Source organism: Nuphar pumila, chromosome 5, assembly GCF_984573655.1.
Source record: "Nuphar pumila chromosome 5, dmNupPumi1.hap1.1, whole genome shotgun sequence".
Lineage (NCBI taxonomy): Eukaryota > Viridiplantae > Streptophyta > Magnoliopsida > Nymphaeales > Nymphaeaceae > Nuphar > Nuphar pumila.
The window spans coordinates 17547537-17569111 of NC_143253.1; the positions used below are offsets into that span (position 1 = coordinate 17547537).

General features: G+C 35.8%; 1 protein-coding gene across 7 annotated transcripts in view; it reads right to left on the reverse strand.

The window, feature by feature from the left end:
- LOC149836968 (lysine-specific demethylase JMJ27-like) overlaps positions 1–18464 on the reverse strand; it is a 45090-nt gene extending 26626 nt beyond the window's left edge. For 3 of the 7 annotated variants that reach the window (XR_016431877.1, XR_016431876.1, XM_090005699.1), the window contains exons 1-12: positions 17498–18464; positions 15520–15650; positions 15260–15359; positions 14709–14841; positions 14544–14607; positions 13154–13943; positions 11419–11748; positions 7285–8502; positions 7132–7204; positions 6963–7048; positions 2951–3070; positions 2070–2140 (exon numbers count right to left, since the gene is read on the reverse strand). Coding sequence is in view for 2 of the 7 variants with exons in the window: in XM_090005699.1 (XP_089861825.1) it covers positions 2070–2140; positions 2951–3070; positions 6963–7048; positions 7132–7204; positions 7285–8502; positions 11419–11748; positions 13154–13943; positions 14544–14607; positions 14709–14841; positions 15260–15359; positions 15520–15650; positions 17498–18046 (3665 nt within the window). In the remaining 5 variants the exon portion in view is untranslated. Of the gene's footprint in view, positions 1–149; positions 240–2069; positions 2141–2950; positions 3071–6962; positions 7049–7131; positions 7205–7284; positions 8503–11418; positions 11749–13153; positions 13944–14543; positions 14608–14708; positions 14842–15259; positions 15360–15519; positions 15651–17497 lie in introns of all 7 variants that reach the window. The other 4 variants (XR_016431878.1, XR_016431879.1, XM_090005700.1 and 1 more) reach the window with 4 other exon arrangements.
- Between the last annotated feature and the right edge of the window lie 3111 nt (positions 18465–21575).

The following is a 21575-nucleotide window of genomic DNA, read 5'->3' on the forward strand; positions in this document are numbered from 1 at the left end:
ACGTCAATGAAACTAGTTAACACTTATCTTTTTCAAACTTACAGCCAATTGAATTATGTCAGGAATGCAACACAAGCAGATATTCCCATTAGTATGCACACAAAATGATGCCTATGTAGAAAAGTTTCAAACAATTATACGGTGTTTACTTTGTGAAAGCAACGTGTACCTGCCTCCACTCCTGGTATTGCTAACATGCCCACCACAGGCTGTCAATCTAATCTGCATCAAATCACAAGCTTTTAAGAGCAATAAAATTAGCACTAAGATTATCATTATCTGGGTTAGATCAAGTAAATCCAACTAAATTGCTCAAAGCACTTGCACAGACAAAGATATTGTAACAACTGAATTTTGAGATTTAATAGAAAGAAAAGATTTTGCACACAAGTTTGAGCTTTCAATGCATAAGTTAATTCCAACAGGAATGAGTCCATGATATCTTGGAGAGAAAAGAAAACTTAAGAGAAGATGATTTGGAAAATAAAATGGTCAGATACTTCAGCTAGAGGTTGGCCTAGCATGCCTTGCAAAAACCATGTTGATTCATCATTCATAAAAGACTCCCTTAAAGCCTTGCTTTGCAGCAGTACATATGAGAAACAGAAACATGCACATAAAGAGAGGCCACTTGGTAATTCTTCTCATAGGTGACGTGACAAGTATTAAGATGCAATCATGCAAAGCATTTGTTCTCTCAGTCTGTTTTTTTGGGTTTTCCAAGCTAATGATACCTCGATGCTTAAAAAGTTGCATGGACACCAATAGTAAGACTCTTATATCCAAACTGGATATTAAAACCACAACTCAGTACAAAGACACCTAAAATTGAATTGCCTCTTATGCCAAGTAGAGCATATCATTGCAACAGCACAAGACATAGAGCTCTGACTTGCCATGGCTGCAAAAGCTTGGAAAATGTGATCTTATCACGAGGAAATGACAGGTTCTCCCGTATGGTAAGGTTGAGTTGCTACAGCCATCTAATTTAGTAAGATAGATGATCAACCTCACAATTCCAGACAGAGACAGTAGGTTTCTATAGGAAACAATATGGATGTCAAACCTGAGAGACAAATAGCTGTTAAAATGTACATATATAATGTATATATATTATATACATACTTATGTATGTATATGTATTTGTATGCATATATATATATATATGTATATTGTACATAATAACTTTTTTTGTAACTTTTATTTTTTATTTTATTTTTATTTCTTTGTTTTTTGTATTGGTCAACTCAAGGTTGACTAGACATTGGAGCTAGTTCAATGGCTAGAAATCTAACCGTTGGACTAGTTCCAAGTTCCAACAGCTATGTGTGGCTCTCTTGGCTTGTATATAAAGGGGTGAACCCCCTCTTTGAAAGTATTCTTTTTGCATACTTGTGAGAATTAATAAAATCATTATTTTTATATTTGAGCCTTCCTTTGTGTGTGCCCTTTATGGGTTTTGTGAGTGTGCCCATAGTGGCCCCCTTTGTGCTTGTTCATTTTGGATTCCTTGGTGGACATTTTGTTCATATTTGAAGGCTCTTATTTCTTCACAATAGCTTCATATTCAATAGAGAGAAATCACAGCAACTAACAAGCTGAAACACAGATTAATGAAATATAAGAAACAATGAAGAATAGAAATGAAAAGACTAGAATCTACGACCTATTGACAGGACAATGATCAAGCCAGTTCCTACACAAATTATGGTACAGATGCAGACCCAATCAGGTTTTTGTTGAAAATGCTTAAATCAATATTTAATTTTTCCTCTTCTGTTTTGAAAAGGCAAAAATGGACTTCCAAGTCTGAACGCAAGGCCCCTTAAAATAAGATACAAGAAATTGTTAAATATTCACCAGGATTCAAAACATTGCACAAAATTTGATGAAGAAAATATATAAGGCATAGAAGCTGATAGTGAGCAAACCCAACAGTTAAATTTTTTATGCAGGTCCTGAACTACTAAACTTTTACAAGAGCTGAAATGAAATAACAAACCACAAGAGAAACAGCATGAAACAAGATCACTCAGATGAACAAAGTGAATGAGAAAATATGTTCTTACTTGAGTTCTTTTACTAGCTTCTGAGCTTCCCTAACGGCAGCACTTACACCATACAGGGTCATCTTTCTCACCTGAAAATATTACTAGAAAACAGTCAAGAAGGCTGAAAGGAATAAAGAAGCTACTGGAGCTTGCATAGTCCCAATTAGTTAGCACTATCACACAGTTACTCTCTCCTATTTAAGGATGTACAGAATCCATCAGAGGCTCATGCATAAGCCCGAGTCCCGTGTAGAGCTAGAGTCATTTTTTACAATCTAAGGGCACAGAATGAGGAGCAACCTCTAATAAAATTGCATCACATCTCGCACAAGTGTCATGTGGCATGTCAGATCCATATAACTGGACTGATGATCCTTTATGCATCAACAACAGTTTTTTGGAATGACATATATGATATTTTCCATATGACAGATCGTGAGTGAAGGCATATTAACAAAAATTGTGTTTCTGTACTCCAGAACATCATTCTAGAATATATGTTGCAAAAAAAAGGCATTTAAGAAAAGGCAAGCAAAGACAAGTACAACTAGAGCAAAACAAGCAATTTCATATAATTAGAGAGTTTTATAAAAAGGAAATATGAATACGGTCAGCTGATTGCTGGTAAGAACTTTCACTTGAACAAAACAGGAAGGTGTTAGTGAGAACAGTGCATGAGTATGGGTAACTTGTTGTTTGAGCAAGTGCATGTGGATATGGATGCACAGTTTTGCATGTGTGTGAGCATTACTTCACGTGTTGCCATATCTACCATCTGAGCCATAACTTATGGTCTGTTCATAAATAAATAGATCATCACAGGTACCATGAACAAAAAATACTATAAGCTGAGCTTCATTATGGAATAGTCCATGATTGTTATTATAACTGATGAATACCTCTAACTTGTCTTCCTTAGCTCTGTGACCTTTTGGAAGCAAGCGAAATTCCTCTGTCAACAAGACACATTCTTCAACATTCTCAGGTGAAACAAAGTCAAGGGCCACCTTGATGCATGACTGCAAGGAAGAAAAGAACATATGGTAATTACATAAAAAGAGATATTTGACTGGAAAAAAAACTCAAAATGATGAACAGGGAAAGAAGGAAATGGCTTTACACGTAAAGATAACTTAGTTAAAAAGAGTTCAACATTCCTGTTTGGTAAAGTAGCTAAGATTTTATAGTTTAATTCACTTTGTGTGGGCAAATCTTTTGTTACTATTTACAAATTGCAAATTGTTTTTTCTCTTTTTTCATCACAAAAATTTTAAATTGTTTTTTACCCTTGCAGAATTGTTTGTCTTTAATAGTGATACGAACTGTAACAAAAATATAATCAACATGCTATGTTACCTGGACACAGTATGAAGTGTCAAACGCAATGAGCTTTAAAATTTAAACAGGGATATTGCATGTATGTACAAGAAAATGGATGTTGAAAACTAGTTATAAAATAAATAATATATAAAAAAACAATACTTCATTTTAATGTTCATAACTTTTTCATTGATCATTCATTTGAAAATCATTAGAATTTTGAGGACAAATCCTTGGATTCTTTTAGCTCTTTCATCCTTTTGGCTTTTTATTCAAGAAACCTAGGCTTTTAGAACAAACGGTGGATATTTTTTGATGTTCTCATTGAAAAGAATAAGCTAACATTTTAGAAATATAAAAATCAAATTCTGATTTTTGGTTTTAAATTTCAAAGGCTTTAAAAGTTTTTTTCTCTTTTAAGTAAGAAAAATGTACCTGGTTTTCTGGTGAATGTCCAGTTAAGGTACAAAGTTGAAGATTAGGGGTCAAAACTATTGATGATCATAGAGTAGCGACAAGAAAAAAGTTTAAGATATGGACACTTCTGTAACTTTAACAAAGTGTCCATACTCTATGCAGTGTGTCCAACACTTGATACACTATCCATTCACATACAATGTGCCTTTAACACTTGACACGTTATGTACATAAACTAACCACAGCTTGTCCAACATTTGACATGTTGTGGCCATCCACCATAATAGCATGTCCAACACTTGAATGCTATATTGATAGTGTGTCTGACATTTGACACATTGTATCCATGGCATGTCCAACAGTTGACATGTAGTGTTATAGCGTGTCAAAAACTTGACATGGTGGACACAACATGTGAAGAGTGTCGCACACTTTATAGTTAACTAGAAGAGTAAGCAGCATGCCCATATTGCTGGGTTCTATAAGTAAAGCTTATGTCAAAATTTTATTATGAGAATAAATAAAATTAATAAATGTTTAAAAATAAGTCTCTATATAAGAATAAGGGTGATATACAAGATTGCACAAACTATCATGGTATAAAACTCATGAGTCATACTATGAAACTTTAGGAGAGGGTGATTGAGTATAGGTTGAGGAAGGTTGTCATGATATCGGAGAATCAATTTGGTTTTATGCCTGGAAGATCAACTATGGAAACTATACATCTTCTTAGACAACTTATTGAGAGATATAAAGAGAGGAACAAAGATTTGCATATGGTTTTTATTGATTTGGAGAAGGCATACGATAGAGTACCTAGAGATGTTCTCTGGTGGACAATGATGAAGAAAGGTGTTTCTCTCAAGTACATTAGTATAATTAAAGATATGTACGAAGGAGTAGTAATCAATGTTCGCACGTGCGGAGGGGTGACAACCAATTTTCCTATAACGGTTGGGTTACATCAAGGATCTGCATTAAGCCCTTTCCTATTTGCTATAGTGATGGATGAGCTTACGAGATCAATTCAAGAAAATGTGCCATGGTGTATGTTGTTTGTTGATGATATTGTTTTGATTGATGAGTCTAGAGCTGGGGTTAATGCTAAGTTAGAATTATGGAGACAGACATTAGAAGCAAGAGGTTTTAAGTTGAGTAAGAGTAAGACAGAATATATGGAATGTCGGTTTAGTAAGCAACGAAGTAGTGATGGGAGTGTAGTGAAGCTTGGTGAGCAAGAAATACAGGTGGATGATTGTTTCAAATATTTGGGATCTATCATTCAAAAGTATGAAGAAATTGATGGGGATGTAAATCATAGGATAAAGGTTAGGTGGATGAAATGGAAAAGTGCAACTGGAGTGTTGTGCGATCGTAGAATGCCATTGCGGTTGAAGGGAAAGTTTTATAGGACGACAATTAGGCCCGCTTTACTACATGGTACAAAATGTTGGGCTGCCAAGAGACATCATATTCAAAAAATGAGTATAGTTGAGATAAGATTCGAAATACAATAAAAGATAAGATTCGAAACAAGGAGATACGTAAGAAGGTAGGCATTGCATCCATTGAAAATAAGATGAGAGAGAATTGTTTACGGTGGTTTGGACATATTCAGTGAAGGCCTAATGATGCTCCAGTTAGAAGGATGGAGAAATGGGAAAATATATTAGTTAAAAGAGGTCGGGGTAGGCCTAAGAAGACTTGGATGGAGATGATAGGAAAGGATATGAATGCTTTGAACCTCACCGAGGACATGGCATTGGATAGAAATGATTGGAGGAGAAGGATTCATGTGAAAGACCCAGAATGATTTTCTTTTTTTGGTTCATATCGCCGACCCCAATTGTTTTGGGATGAAGGCATAGTTGTTGTTGTTGTTGTTTAAAAATAAGTCTACATATAAAATAAAGTGTTTTTTCTTAAAGACATGTATATGAAAAAATATTAAAGCAAACAACTATCCTTTTATACCACTTATAATTGAATCAGAAAACTTTGAAAAGATTAACCACGCATTTTTGGCGATAATTGGGATGAAGAAATAGAAAAAATTTAATTTTAAAATATTCACATGGCAAAAAGTGTTAAAAAAATGCATACCATTGAGGGTAGTGCATATATGATTTGAGAGGTATATGAGCCAAAATAGAAGGTGTTGGAGATGTTGGAATGGAAAAGGGAGTTGTCAAGGGTCCAAGTTGGTCATCCATCATGCTAGACTTTCTAACCTTATTTCTCAATCGTCTATCCAAACACCAAACAGATGACTCTTTACAAGGGCTGATGATTAAGAGGCTGGGATGATTACTTAACAAATGGGTACTTCCAATAATTTGCTAAGCAAAAACTTCTAGCCAAGGACAGTCCTGGAAGGCCCCATGGTGAACTTACAGTTGCTTGCTAGGCTGGAATTCTGTAATTTAGGTCAGAAATAGAGGAAGAGGCTCTCTAAAGCTGAGAAATAAAGGAATTAAGAGGACTGCCCAGTTCTTATAAAGATTTGAGAACAACCATAGCATATTGCTTCGGAGAAAAGGAAAAAATTAACATAAAGATAATGGATAATTGAAAAGAAAATTAATAAATATAAAAAGATGTGGATTTACATAATGAATTAGACCTACCACTTGTATACCATGTGAGAACTGAAGGGAGTAAAAGAACTACCCTCATGCAAGGCACATTGATATCCTTGACAAAAAGTACACCCAATCTTGAACACATGAAAAGAAAAATAGATGAGATAATCTGTTGAATGGGTTTGATCGTTCTATGCTGTACTTGATAGAAACATGCAAATCCATACAGAACCAACAAGTCTGAAGTTTATAAGTTCGGTTCTGGGTAATGAAGCTAGAGAAAAAGAGGACTTCGAACCAGCATTCAACATAAGCAGTGAGACTTTTAAACTGAAAAAAGGGACTTAAGCAACAGTAACATCTGATTAGTTGAAAAGGTTGATGCACAAACTCATTAACCAATTCTAAACAGCTCAGAAGCCTAACAGTTGTCTAAAGAGTTGATTGTTTAAAGAGCCCCTTTCCTATTCCTAACTTGATAAGTTGCATCAAAGGCATCAAGAGATGCTGTCACATCGACTGCTATAATAAAAAAGAGCTGGACATTGTAGATTATAGAAAGAGGAAGTGAGTACGGAAGGGATCCAACCTTCCTATTCCTCACTTGATGAGGACAGCCAGCTGGGATAAACACAGCCTCTCCAATGTGTTGTTCAAATGTCCAAGGTTCAATATCTGTAGAACAAATGTCCGTTTGTTACACATGACCATGGCTGCTTTGAAGCATCAGTAAAGAAAAATCAAAGCATATAACTTACTGAACTCTTCTTTCAGTTGTCTTTTATGCCTCTCATTCAAGAAAAGTGTTTGATCATGAATTGGATGAACAACCTGAAGCAAGCACAATAAGCTAGAGATTTCTTAATTGTAGGGGAGAAAAATACATAATAAAAAAGAATAACAATACTCACAGATTTGATAGGAAGATTATTAATGTGACGAAATTCTTTCCAGTGCTTTTGTAAGTAACTAATCAGGGTTGGTACATCTTGTCTACGGAAAATGTCCCATACAGCCCCTCCATAGGCATCCTCTGGATCACAATCAACTCCCAGAGCCTTTTTCTTCACCTTTGGTGTGCTTGAACTTGATGAGTTGTTTCTGCGACCACCTTGAGGAGACATTTTCCCATTACAAACACCTTGTTCCAAAGTTACATCAGCAGTGCTAGTATTGTCAGAAGAAACTGGGCACGACTTCCTTCCACGTGATGTTTCAGGGTCGGCACTTATTCCATTGTTGCTTAAAGCATCCCTAGTTTCTTCATTGTTAGTATTTTGCATACTTCCAACCCTCAAAGGTTGTTGTTTGTCAGAAGATCTCACATCAACATCTATGGTTTCTGGCACTTTCTGAACCACTTTAGCATCATCCACACATTTTGAACCAGATAATTCCACGTCCATCTCAGATTGTTGATAATCAGGATATTGGATCTCTTTGTCTTTATTACAATAACAATTGACATTTACAACTTTCTCTTCCATGACACATTTCTTTTCTGAAAAGTTCAAGTTCTCATAAATAGCCTCCACACAATTTGGAGAACAAGATGCACTTATTCCATTTTCCTCGTTATATGGCCCCTCATTCTTTGTATGTATATCAACTTTTGCATTCACAGGAATGGAACTCTGAACAGTTACCTCTGTTTTCCCATTCTCAATTTTTTGTTGAACATTCTCAATCTTTCTCTCAATGTTTGCAGACAATGCACCATTACTTTGTAAGCAGCAACTTGACGTTGACGGAATTTTTTCCATTATATGATGCTGAATTTTGATATTTTCCACCTCAACATTGATCTTTTCTGGACATTGTGTTCTCTCGTAAACAGGATCCTCGCATTTTAGAGAACAAGGAACATCCATCACATTTTCCTGCTTATCTGACCCCAAGGATGGAGAATTTTTCTCCATAACTTCCTTGAAAGATGGCAAGTTAACAGGCGTTTTAACTTTTTGTGGCTCTACCTTTTTCTCTTCATCAGTACTGCCATCCAAAGCATTTCCTTGACTTGCATAAAGTTCCACCAAGTCTTCTTGATGGTGTTTCTCCTTCATTTTTCTTATTTTAGATTGATGCCATGCAGGCAACTTCACCTCAGCAGTGTGGGTCAAAACATTTACCTAATAAAAAAAACAAGGAAAATGTGATGCAGGTTCCTTATCTTCGTAAAAATTACAAGCTATAGCTCAAAGAAAAACAGGACAATACACTCAACATGTAATGATCAACTAGAACCTAGAATACGTTCCATACATATAATAAAATAAGAAATTTTACACAAACTAAAATGCCTATATAAAAGTTATGTCTCGTAGGCAACTACATGATCACATTAAGTGAACAACAGAAATAAGGCATCGAAACTCATACGTAATAATCAGCTAGAACCTGGAATGTTTTCCATACATACACCAAAAGAAAAGATTTTACACAAACACCAAGTTGTGAATGTCACCAAGTTTACAGGACGTTACAAGTTTAAAACCCATGGGTGGCATCCCTTGCCGTAAAGTCAAAGCTGGGTGTACTTCCAGGTGGGCAGGGGGGGGGGGGGGGGGAGTTCCCTTGGATTATCCAAAAAAAAGAGAGATTTTACACAAACGTGGCAACTAAATGCCTATATAATAGAAATGCTCACAGGCAACTACAAGATAACATTAAGAAATCACCAAAAGATAAGGCATTAGATTACAACTCTCTCTCTCTCTCTCTCTCTCTCTCTCTCTCTCTCCACACACATCTATATATATATATATATAATTGTCACAAATATCGGTATCAGCTATTTCTCATGATATTATAGGATTGGTGATAAATCTCACAGCTTAAAAAAGAATAAAATATATAAAAATAACAAAAAATAAGTAAGAAAATATCATGTCTAGACAATAAAATACGTACATAATAAAGGAAATAAGTAAAAAATGTAAAAGAAAGAAGAAAAACATATGTAATATGTAGAAGATAAATAAAAACAGTAAAAATAATTTATTATATCACAATATTATCAAGAGAATATCGCAATATAATTAAATTGGTGATATATATTTTACCAATAATATCATTTGATGAAAATACAACAATAATATTGTGATATTTTGAAAATTCACTGATATATGTGACTATGATACATACATATTAATGTGTAGCTTCCAGACTGTCCCAGACCCTTTAGTAAACATGCTTGCATGTGTTTTTGCTTAATCTAAACCCATATACGTGATCTCTATGCTTTATTTAGTAGAAAACATGTATCAGTTTAAACATTTTTTCATGTTTAGATGTGTTTTTAACTCAAAAAAAATCAACAGTTCATATTCAACCAAAAACTTGATTAACTAAAAATCATGAATTCTTCTTAAATTGATTCAATCCAAAGCATGGTTTTTAGTGAATAAACACATCTACAGGTTTGGATTAAGCAAAAAACACATACAAATATGCTTTTTAAAGGGGCCTGGGATGGTCTAGGAGATAAATGGTCTGGAAGATACACATCTCTCTCTCTCTCTCTCTCTCTCTCTCTCTCTCTCTCTCTCTCTCTCTCTCTCTCTCTCTCTCTCTCTCTTTATATATATATATATATATATATATATATATATATATATATATATATATATATATATATATATATATATGCACGCACACACATATATAACTTCCCACAGTCAGGAATCACTTATGGATTATAACAAATTTTAAAAAATCCATCAAACACCTATTGAAATATTTGCATTGTCTAACATAATAATTTCGGAAACATAAAATAAAAAAGAAAACTTTCATGAATTTCCTTGAGATGCTAGGAATTTTTTTGGCATAACTGAAAGACCACTTTGTACCTATGTTACATGGATACTCCATTTTGGCCTCCGTATTGTGTCCCCTTATATATTGAAAACTTCACAAAAATGACTGTATCCCCGCATTGGCAGCTGTATCCATGTGACATAGCTTTGTATCATTGTTGAAGAATCTAAATTAGCTACAGAATTTGCATCATGCATATTAAATAAATTTATGCACAATTTTTTGGGTCAAATGACATGAAATTTCTTATGTTGTATGCAAAAAATGCCAACAGCATAAAGAACTTCATGACCAAAGTATTTATGCACATTGATAAATGTGGTTTGTTGGTTTCACCAAAACTGAAAGGTGACCTACTAAATGAAAAATGCAACCTGACCTTTTAACAAAATCCTTACATTTTGTGGAAATAACAAAGTGACATGTATATATTTATTAACTTAAAGCACTAACCGGAACCTCTACATTCCATGTATGGGAAATTTCCTTTCTCAGGTTGCTTGTGCATTCTATCATTCCATAGCTATAACTGTTTTATTATAGGCCAGTCTATGGACTTATCAGGACAGGATAATAGCAATTCTATAAATGATAGGGTATATCTAGGTGCATGTCCACCCTTTGTTGTCCAGGCTCTATAAGTTTATAGGCCATTCTGTGGATTCATAAGACTAGATAGCATTTCTATACATGCCATAGGGTATATCTTATTGTTCATACCCAATAAGTATGTGTATGTCCAACTTTTGCTGCCCAGCTTCTATATTTTGAAGTTTATGTAGGCAATGCATCCACTACTAAATGAATACTTTAGATGCCACAAATATTTAAAAGCATCTCATTATCCAAGTCATCCACAATGACTTTCACTGCACATTACTAATGTCGAATAATTACTAACAAGAACAGGCAACTATGGCACACACCGGAGTCAAAGCTGATCTCAAACCTTCCATCAATGTAGGGTCTACAGCAGGCATCTTCACTTTATTGAAAAGCTAAAGCTAATGGAAACTACATCAACATCCAAGTAGATATGGATCCTAAAATTAACAGTGAAGACAGGTCATGAGCAGGTCAAACAAGACCAATATATCAGTCAACATCAACCGATGTCCATGACTACCATGGTACAAACGTAATAAGTGGTGCACAAATAATTCTAGATGCAACCATAAGAAAGCATTGGCTTATGCAAAAATAAGGACTCAAACTAAAAGGCTTACCGCATCAGACATATCACAGTGCAACTTTGTGACTGAATCACCTCTACCAAGCTCTTCATAGGATCCATATGCAATGTAAGTTTTGGGTCCTAAGTCAGGCTTCAAGCATCCATCTGGAAGCTTTGTAGCCATATTCAGGACACCAGACTTTGGGTGGGTATAAGGATAAAATGGCAATGCTGCAATGAACTCAGCACAATGTCTTGGCAACCTTTCTTCAAATAAGCTTGAGGGAGGCCAATCCTTAAGCTTCAGCATCTCTGGCCAGCCACCTTTATGCATACGACCTTCCAAGTAGCCTTTGAAAAATTGGTGTATATTTATCTCAACCTACAGAGTGGCCAAACAAGATACAACTTATATCCTTGTCAAGAACAACTACATTTAGAAGAAATTATCAAGATAATAGAAACATCTTTAGCTACTGAATTGACAAGAGCATGAGGACTAGAATGATAATTTTTATGGATATTGTTACCAATAGATATAACTAAGCCATGTCAAAACTCAAACAACATATATATTCTCTCATGTGGTAATGTGTTGCATATATAATAGATTCATACATCTTTCCACTTAATTAATGAGAATGAGCTCTCCAACTCATACTCTAGAGAGGTACAGAATAAAGACTTGGGACTGAAAGAGAGTGGTCAACAGCCCCAGGGAGGATGTTCCAATGCTTCTGTATTAAGAGCATGTTGCCACTGATTAGGGCTGTAATTCAGAATCATGACATTGTCCTACTACAAAGTTCAGTATTTGACATTATACACAAACTAAACATATTATAGGAAAATATTATAATGACATCCTAATTCAAATACACATATACCTAATGGCCTTGGCTAAACATAGCACAACAGGATAGTCAAAAAATGCATTGTGTAACAGGATATTTACAGGATAGCATCAATGGCATCAAATTCTCAATATTGCTACTTCCTAAATTTTGTATTTTCTAATTTTTCTCTCAAACTCCAAAATCTGACATTCTTGAAAAGAAGTCCTAGATTAAGAAAATCTAATTTAGAACTTCCTTCTGAACAACAGATAACATTAAGAGTAATTCACAAAAATCCACCTAACTTATCAGATATTGAAAAAAAGCTGCCCAGCATTTATGTTATTACATTCAACAAGCTACTTTTACCCACTCGAGGTATAAAAATGACATTTTTGTCCTTTTCTATCCAACAACTCATCCAATGTCAGCGTATCTTTTTTGTAAAAAAACAATAATGAATGCATTTTTATCACTGTGATTGATCAAACAAAATTCAACTTGACGATTTTAAGAGCAAGCATGTCATTGAAACATAAATTATAAAAGCAGAAGGTTAAATGTAATTACTGAATGCTAGGTGGCCTTTCGCAAACAGCCAATAAATTAGAAGATTTTTTGTAAATTTCTCTAACATTTGTCTCAAGTTCAAACTTTGTTAAACATTCAACACCTTCATCCATGTGATCACTATTTATGAACGATGATAATTGACATGAATATGAAACATGATGAGAATACCAACTATAAGACAATGGAACACATTACATTATCAGTTCATTATAGCATTATCTTTAAATGAAATCCATCACTACAATAAGTATAACAGGGAAAGAATTATTTAGGAGTAAAAGCAGCAACAACGATGCATCCCAAATTCACAATGTTGAGAAATAAACATTTACCAAGAAATTAAGTACATGCAACAAATAACAAAAAAAAAAATCAGACCTCGCACCAATCCAAACAATCAATGGCCCTCACAGCACTTGTTTCTTCTTTGAATTTTTTTTTGCTGCCTGTCTCTCTAACAGCCCTCCACATGACCATTGGTTCCCAACTGAGACCAGCTGTTTTCTCATGGACATCCCTCACAATTACTGGCTCACCTCTTAACCAATGCTTTTGAAAATGTTTGATCCCACTGTCTTGCAAGTCAATCACATTTGGACAATACAGAAAATTGTCATGGATGTTCTCTCTGAATGCTGCCCGCCTTACAGCAGGCCTCTCTCCATTATCCCCAACACTTGAATCGCTTACCAGGCACATAAGACAACCCTCAGATGAATCAGGATCATCTACAAATTCACAATGACTTGTGAGTTCCTCTGCATTCCTCAACAGCTTGACAACCCAATTTGCTTTGAAGTTCCGCTGTAGTTGAAGTAATGCGGAGCCACAACCACCACGTTCTTTTGGGGGGCACGGAATGCTGCCATCATCATTTGCACTCCAGTTACACAAAGGATAGCTGCTTTCTGCAGTACAGGCATTTTTTGTAACAACTGCTTGGCTCTCCCATCCAAATCTTCTCACTGGAGCACCATTATCTATACCTAAGGAGCCATCTGTAGCTTGACCTTGAGTTCTTTCCAGAGACTGCCGATAAGCAGATTCCACCTCATTGCTGCCAGGCAGGCGACCTTCCCGAAGCTCCCGGCAACAAATGAGACAGAGATCATAATCACAGCTTGGACAACTTCTATGGAAGTCGTCAATGGATGTATTGCAATTGTCGCTGTTGGATAGGCCAATACACAGAGTCATTGAACTATAACATGAACTAGGGGAAATAAGATGATTTTTATACCATAAAGCAGTTTCAATGCAAGGATCCACCAATATGTTTCATGACTAGTTTTTTCTTCCTGTTTTTACACACACAAAAAAAAAGAGGTCCTGGAAATACATCATAAATGCAGCCAAAGAAACCATATATAAAAGACTGGCCATACAGAAGATGCACAAGGAGGTGCCAAGTGTCACCATTTTACAGATGGATGGCTCTCAGAACAAGGTGGTGTATGTGGATGACACACCAGCAGGTTCAACACATTGACATCTATGGTACCATTCCCTTGTACCAAGCGAAGAGAGCTTCATGCTTGGAATTTATGGCTTCATCAGAGTAAACAGGATATTATCATGGCACTTCCCCAGTAATGCATGTCCAATTAAACCATTACAGCATGTAAAAGCTCTCAAATTCAGGAAAACCTTCATGATCAAGTTAGAGCATTCTAGTCGCTTACAGAAATCACTTGCATCTCCTAAAATGCATAAGAATTGCAAGAAAGTTAGATATCTTAGAATTTAGAACCCTAGACATCATACATACCAATATAAACGCTCATCCCGACCAAGTTTTGACCTTGATATAACCAAATCTGCAATTTGAACACCTAAAATGAAAGAAAAGAACTGCTTATGAACTGAAACGAATATAGAATGCAACGACAAAGAATAGGTATCTGAAGTATCTTATTAGATACAAATGACCAACCTTGTATTTTGGCTTCAATTTCTTTCTCCATGCTCTGCTCACTGTTGATTTTCTTAAGGACTGGCATAACTCTATGCAGCAAATACAGAAGCTCTTGTAGCCTGTCCTTTGGATCATCTTCCTTGCCTTCGTCCTGCCCAAACAAAAGCAAAGAAACACCAAAGTGAAAATGGCTCTCCATAACAAACTCATTGGATAAAATGGGGAAACTACCAAAATTGGCTGCAAGAAAACTTCCAAATTTGGAACTGATTGATCAGATTTTGGAATTATCTGAAAACATATGCACAGAGTTATTTTTCTGTTCTTTTTTCTTTGTTTCAAAGCCAACCTACAGTTCTATCTGAAAACATATGCACAGAGAAATCTTTCCCTTCTTTTTCTTTCTTTCAAAGCCAACCTACAGTTCCACAATTTCTGACATATATTCATCATTATGAAAGTCAAGATTGATTGTTATCATACTTTTGATCAGAATTTGGGTCCGTGTAGCAATATTCCATAGATAAATTCAAGAGAAAGTTAAACTACAAATTCCATGTGACATTTACCATAACAACCATGTTTTCACGCAAGCAGGCTTTGCAATTGCAGTTGCCACGACATACTGGACATGCACTTTCTATCTCTTCATGTGTTTGCTCCGGGTACCTTTGCAAACAGTATCACAGATAAGTCTTATAAAATACTTAACAATTGCAGACCAAAGTGGCAGTAATCAGCAATAGAGAAGACAAACAAAGCGTTCAGTTCTCTGATATACTTCAACATAAGATCATCATCATTAGGCTACACATGGATGAATAACTACCATTTAGCGATGCAACAATAGCAATAGCGCTTCCTCTTGCAACTGGAACAAATTACTACACCACCTTTGTCATTTCTCTGGCACTGATGGCACATCAAACCCTTTTGTTCCTTATGCTTACCAGTGACATCCTAAAAGAAAAGAGCCATCAGCTACAAATGAAATTCATTTATTTAATGCACAATAACAAACATAACCAAATATGAGCATGTAGATGCGGTTTTTACAATAATGAAATCAAGAATGCATATGTACATGTATGTGCAACCTTAGGACCCAAAGGCAGATTTGATAAGCTAATGGGTGTGATACCAAAAAGTCCAAAATACAAGATGGACGAGACACAAATGTGTGCTTATAAAACCAGATCTAATGCAAACTAAAATTCAATGAAAATCCGGTCCACTTATATGTAAAATATTCAATATTAAGGGTTTTACCCAACTGAGTGGATATGGCCCTTATCCATTAGATCTGACCTGCCCGAGCCAGGCCTAAATAGATTGTCTGTGCCTCAAAGTTGGATCCAGATTCAAACCTGTCTGGATTGGACCATAGTTCTACTCATCTCCGCAGAGCAAGACTAGAAACAGAAAACAATTAGAACACCAAAAAGAATTGTCTAGCTGTTGGAAGCAAGAATTTGAGGAATATATGGAACAAGTTCGTCCACTTTCTAATGCTACAAAATTATTTCAGTGAAGTCTGAAGCTTCAAATGTTAACACCATACCTTTCCCAACTAAAACACAAAAATCCAATTATGGGCACGTTTGCTTCACCCCACCACATTTGATTCGGAATCAAATGTCATTTTGAATCTTATGAATCAAATCACAAGGGAGCAGATGTGAATCCAATTCTGGTGACAAATGAGAAGTGGACTCTCATTTACAAAAGAAATGAGTGTCATTTTCTCATGCCCCATTCTCTCACCTATGCTTGACGTGAGAGAATGGAGCCAAATGACAAACATTCTCTGATTCGTGAGTTGCTAATTGATTTCACTCGCCTATCAAAAACATGCAAATCCAACCACATGCTCAGATAAGTCTCAAGCTCAGCCAGCTATTCCAAGGTCTTAGCTGGAGATGCTAAATAAAGTTGCCCTCAGTCGAACCAAGTGTCTGGTTGTGAGGAGATGAAAACCATCCAACCAGTTAAGAAGAACTTAACAAGTAGAAACTTTTATCCTAGATATTTGACTTCACCATTTCCACTATTTTAATACTAAAAAATTTATTCTTCTCTCTGTCCAAAATATATAATATGAACTTCCAAAGGAAAAATATATGGTTTTCTCTGTCTGGAAGAAAACATGTTTCTCGGCCAGTTCTTTCCTTTGGCATGTACATCTTCATTTTACTATTTTGTCTAAATTTTCCAAGCCAATTATGTGTCCACTGCAATTAAGTCACAACGAAATAAGGCGATTAGAATATATTGTTCATGACAAAAGCTATCAAACCCAGTTGAATATAATGCGTGTGTCATGAGATTGCATCTTAAACAATGTACAATAGCTTTGTAAATAAAAAAATTAGTGAGATATAACCCCACCTCTCAAACTTTCATAAACTGAAAATAACCAAGCATGACAGCAGATCATGACTTTAAGTTCCACCCTTGCCAATAGATAATAAACATAAATTCAACTTGACATCTCATTTTTGCACAAGTTGAGTTCCAAATAAATAAATAAAAAAGATATCCCATCACCCATACAAAGACCCCAACTACTGCTAGCTTCAACAATTGATGAATTATTCTAACAAAAGATGAAGAAAACAAACAAGAACACCAACCACAAAAGGTAATCTTTAGTTTCATTGCCAGAAAAAAAGGAAAAAAAAGTTCGAAAAAAAATAAAACAGCAAAAATCTCATTTTTTAAAAAAGAAATAAGCAAATCAAGAAAAGTACCTGTGCAGAAGTCGATGAAACAAGAAAACATAAAGCAAAAAAGAAAAAAAAATTTACAGCATTAGTAATCTCTGGGTCCGTCTTTCGACTGTCTGTTCCTGAACTTCCACCATTCAAAACTGTCCTCCGTTTTCCCGAACTCTTCTCTCCCACTCTCTGCGCTCCTCCAGAATCCCGTTTCCGCTTCCCTAAAGCCCTTTCATCTTCCTCCTCCGCCTCCTCCTCTTCCTCCTCTTCCTCTTCTTCCTCATACTTTTTTCTCTTAAATAACACCTTCTTCACCTTCTTCCCCGTCAAAACACTTGCTGTATTCTCCCTCTGCACAGAATTCCCCGCCGAAACTTCTCCACCTAAGTTCCCCTTCTTCCTCTTCACCAAAGACCCCTCGCATCCCGCGCTCCTCCGCTTCGTCTTCTTCCATCCAGACTTATTGTTGGCCGCGAGTGTTTCAAGCTTGGCACGGCCAGAATCGCCACCGGACGGAATTACGCGCTTCTTCTTCGCAAGCAAGTGATGCTTCTCGCACAACGATCTTCCCGGCAACGCATTCTCGGAGCAGCGCCACTGCTTCCCGTCCGATCTTTTGCATCTCTGGACGGAATCCATTGGAAAGCCCCGGAAATCGAAGCCCCTAAAAGATAATTCCGAAAGAAAAAACCCCAAATTCTCGGAAAAAAACGATATTTTCCCACTTCAAAGCTCGGACTTCCGATCTACGCTGAGAAATTCGACCAAAAACCTCGAAATTGATGAAAAATCGAAACTAGGGTTCCTTTCTTATCCCGTTTTTGCCAGGACCGTTAATCAGAAAGAAGAGAGGAGGGGGATTTGAAGAAAAAACCCTTGCTTCTCTTTCTTTTTTCCCTTTTGCCCAAATACCTGTGACGAATTCCGAACTCACTCTGTTAAGGAGGAAGGAAAATGAGCAAAATTGAGGGATAAAGTCGTAAAGATGTCATCTTTCCCTCTTTCCTTCTTCCTCTGCGACCGTTTGTTCGTTCTGCGCGAGGACGAAGTTGCAGAGGATTATACGTTACCTCGAATTACCGAAACAGGGTAATTCTTTTATAGAAATGACGGATGTGCCTCGTTTTCTTCTGCCTTGAAAATGCCCCTTGACGGTCAGACGACAGACCGCTCTCGTGTGAATTTCCATGACCCGAGATTGACGAAAATAGCCCGCCACTTTTTATGAATGACAGAAGGGGGGATTCTACTGAAAACAATTTGATATCCATCAACTTAATACAAAAAAACACTAAACACGAGTATCTCCTCTTTATTTGATGATCGATTTAGCCTTAAGCAGACACCATTGGCGGTTGTCGGGTCGAAGATCCGAAAGTCATCGCATCATTAGATTAGTGCAAACTAGTAACTAAATCCAACAATTAGATGGGACTTTTGGATAAATGGCCTTGTCGAACATCGACTTCGAAAGCTTTGAATCGAAAAAAAAAATTTGAGGTTAGGGTCAAGCTTATCAATATGACGGCATCCTATCGGCATTGATCCGAATTGCCCAACCCAAAAAATGAAGCATCAAATCTTAGAACAAATTTGGAACGTACTTTGTGATTTCATGCATAGCATTTACCCTGGTTTGGATCCATACATGGACAACATTTTCAAAATTAAGGGTATATCAGGTTTTTAAAACCATAACGTCACCTTCTGTTGGGACGTTGCAAGTTCGAATTCCAATGATATAGTTGTATAACTGGTAGGGATCTGTCTAACCCCAGTTTTCTCTGTGGAAAAAAAATTGTTTTTGGAAAGCGCGCTTATCGGTGGGGGTGCACGTGAGGGTGATTAACAAGGAAGATTATTTTTGTCCTTGATTGTGACATTTTGGGGCTGTTTGGTAATTTGAGAATAAGCAGGGACAAAACTGTGGGAGTTGGGTAGGAAACCAACGGGATAGGAGAAGGGCGGAATCCGTCCCCAACCAGGGGCGCTCCTGGATTTTGGGTTTTCTTTTTAATCGCACAGTCCCTTTCTTCATTGGTTACCACTAAGAAATAGATCAGTTGACCTCGGGTTGTACGTTTACCCGAACCGGTTTAAACAGAACCCATCATGGCCTCACGGGGTTCCGATGGTGGCTGAGTAAGCTGGGGCTAGGAATGTAAACGGTTGGGATTCGGGTAGGATCTAGGTATTATCAAGTCTGACATAAGGGTTTGACCTAATAGGAATGGTTTGACCTAATAGGAATGATGAAAAAATTAAAATTAAACCGGGATACCACTAGCTTAAAACCCAGTTTTTACACTTAATCGGATCGGGTTTTTACTTGGATTTGGATTAAGGTTTGAATACAAAACTTAATACCAAACCATGATTTGATTATTAATCACATCTAGATTTATCTAACAAACCTGAATAATGGACTCGGATTAGGGTTGCATCCAAACTGTTTACATCACTAGGCAGTGCTCGTTTCATAAATTCCCAACATATTAAAACATATACATAGAAAAAAAAGGAACAAAGTATTTGATTTTAAAAATACAAATATAAAATTATCTAGATATTAACTCAAAACCTCAAAAAAAAAATGACGCATGATAAATCCTTGTTAAGATTCCCGGTAAAATCATGATGTATTCTAAAACAATGATAAATTGAGTTTATTGTTATTTTATGACATCTAGACCACCCCTGATGCGCCTACTAATTAGGAGTGTCAACAGGTCGTGTTTGGTTTTGACCCAAGTGGAACTAGACTTAGACTAGATTTTCGAGTATGGTATTGAGTCTGGACTTGGGTCTAATCGGGTCTACTATAAGATCAACCATACTCGAACTCGATAAGAACTACATAAAACAGACTTGGACATTGGTCTAATCGGGTCTACTATAAGATCAACCATACCTGAACTCAATAAAAACTACAACCAGACTCAAACCTTGGTCTAATCGGGTCTACTGTAAGATCAACCATACCCGAACTCGATAAGAACTACATGAATCGGACTTGGACATGGGTCTAATCGGGTCTACTATAAGATTAACCATACCCAAACTCGATAACAACTCCATAAACCAGACTGAGATCTGGGTCTAATTGGGTCTACTATAAGATCAACCATACATGAACTCAATAAGAACTACATGAACCTGTGATCATTACAAAAAAAAACAATCTTTCCTCTTTTCCTTTTTTTTTCCTTTCGAGTCATTTTTTCCTTTTTGAAGGGAGAAAAGGAAAAGAAAGAAAGAGAAGAGAAAGAAAGAAGGAAGGAAAACTCTTTTGCAAGGTCTCACTTTACCTTTATTTGAAAAAGATTTGAAAAATACTCACCTCTGTTTTTTAGAATTTTGCAGGAAAGATGGAGAGATGGGATTCGCTTGTCGGTACGAGGTTCAACTGTTCCTGGCGCATTTACGAGGGGTAATTGAACCAAAGATCGAATCAATGCCTTTTACTTTACCTAAATTTATCTAAGTGATTATTCTGAAATCCTAGATACACATTGAATCATGCTTGTGCTTATGAAGATGTAAAGATGTATACTTTTGAGAAATGTTTCAGAAATTTTGGATTTTTCCACGTAATTTTGAAATAAGTTTAAAAACATCCTTGAAGAAGTGGTTCAAAAGTTAAACTTGTTTTTGAAAACTGAATTTTGAATTTAAACTTGGAATTTGGAATGAATTTGAGATTTTGAAAAGAAAACTTGAAATTTTGAAGTTGAAACTATAACTGAGATCAAAGATTTGAAATAGATTAAAATTTGAATTGAAGAAGAAAGATTTTAAATCGAGAATGAAATTTGGAAAAGAATGAAATTGGAAAATAAAGTGAAATCTTAAAAAATGTAAATTGAAAATAAGAGTTGAATTTGGAATTGTTTTGAAATTGAAATTTGAAATAAAATTTTGAAATGGAAATTGAATAGAATTTCAAATTGGAACTTTGAATTGGTTTTGAAATTGAATTTTAACTTGGAACTTGGAAATTGAAATTGAATTTAAACTTTGAAATTAAGATTGAAATTGGATTTTGAAATTGAGAATAAGATTTGAATTCAAACTTGAAATTTGAAAGCAGAAGGGAATTTGAAAATTGGAATTGAATTTGGAAATCTTGAATTGATTTTAAAATTTGCATTGAAATCAAGATTGAATT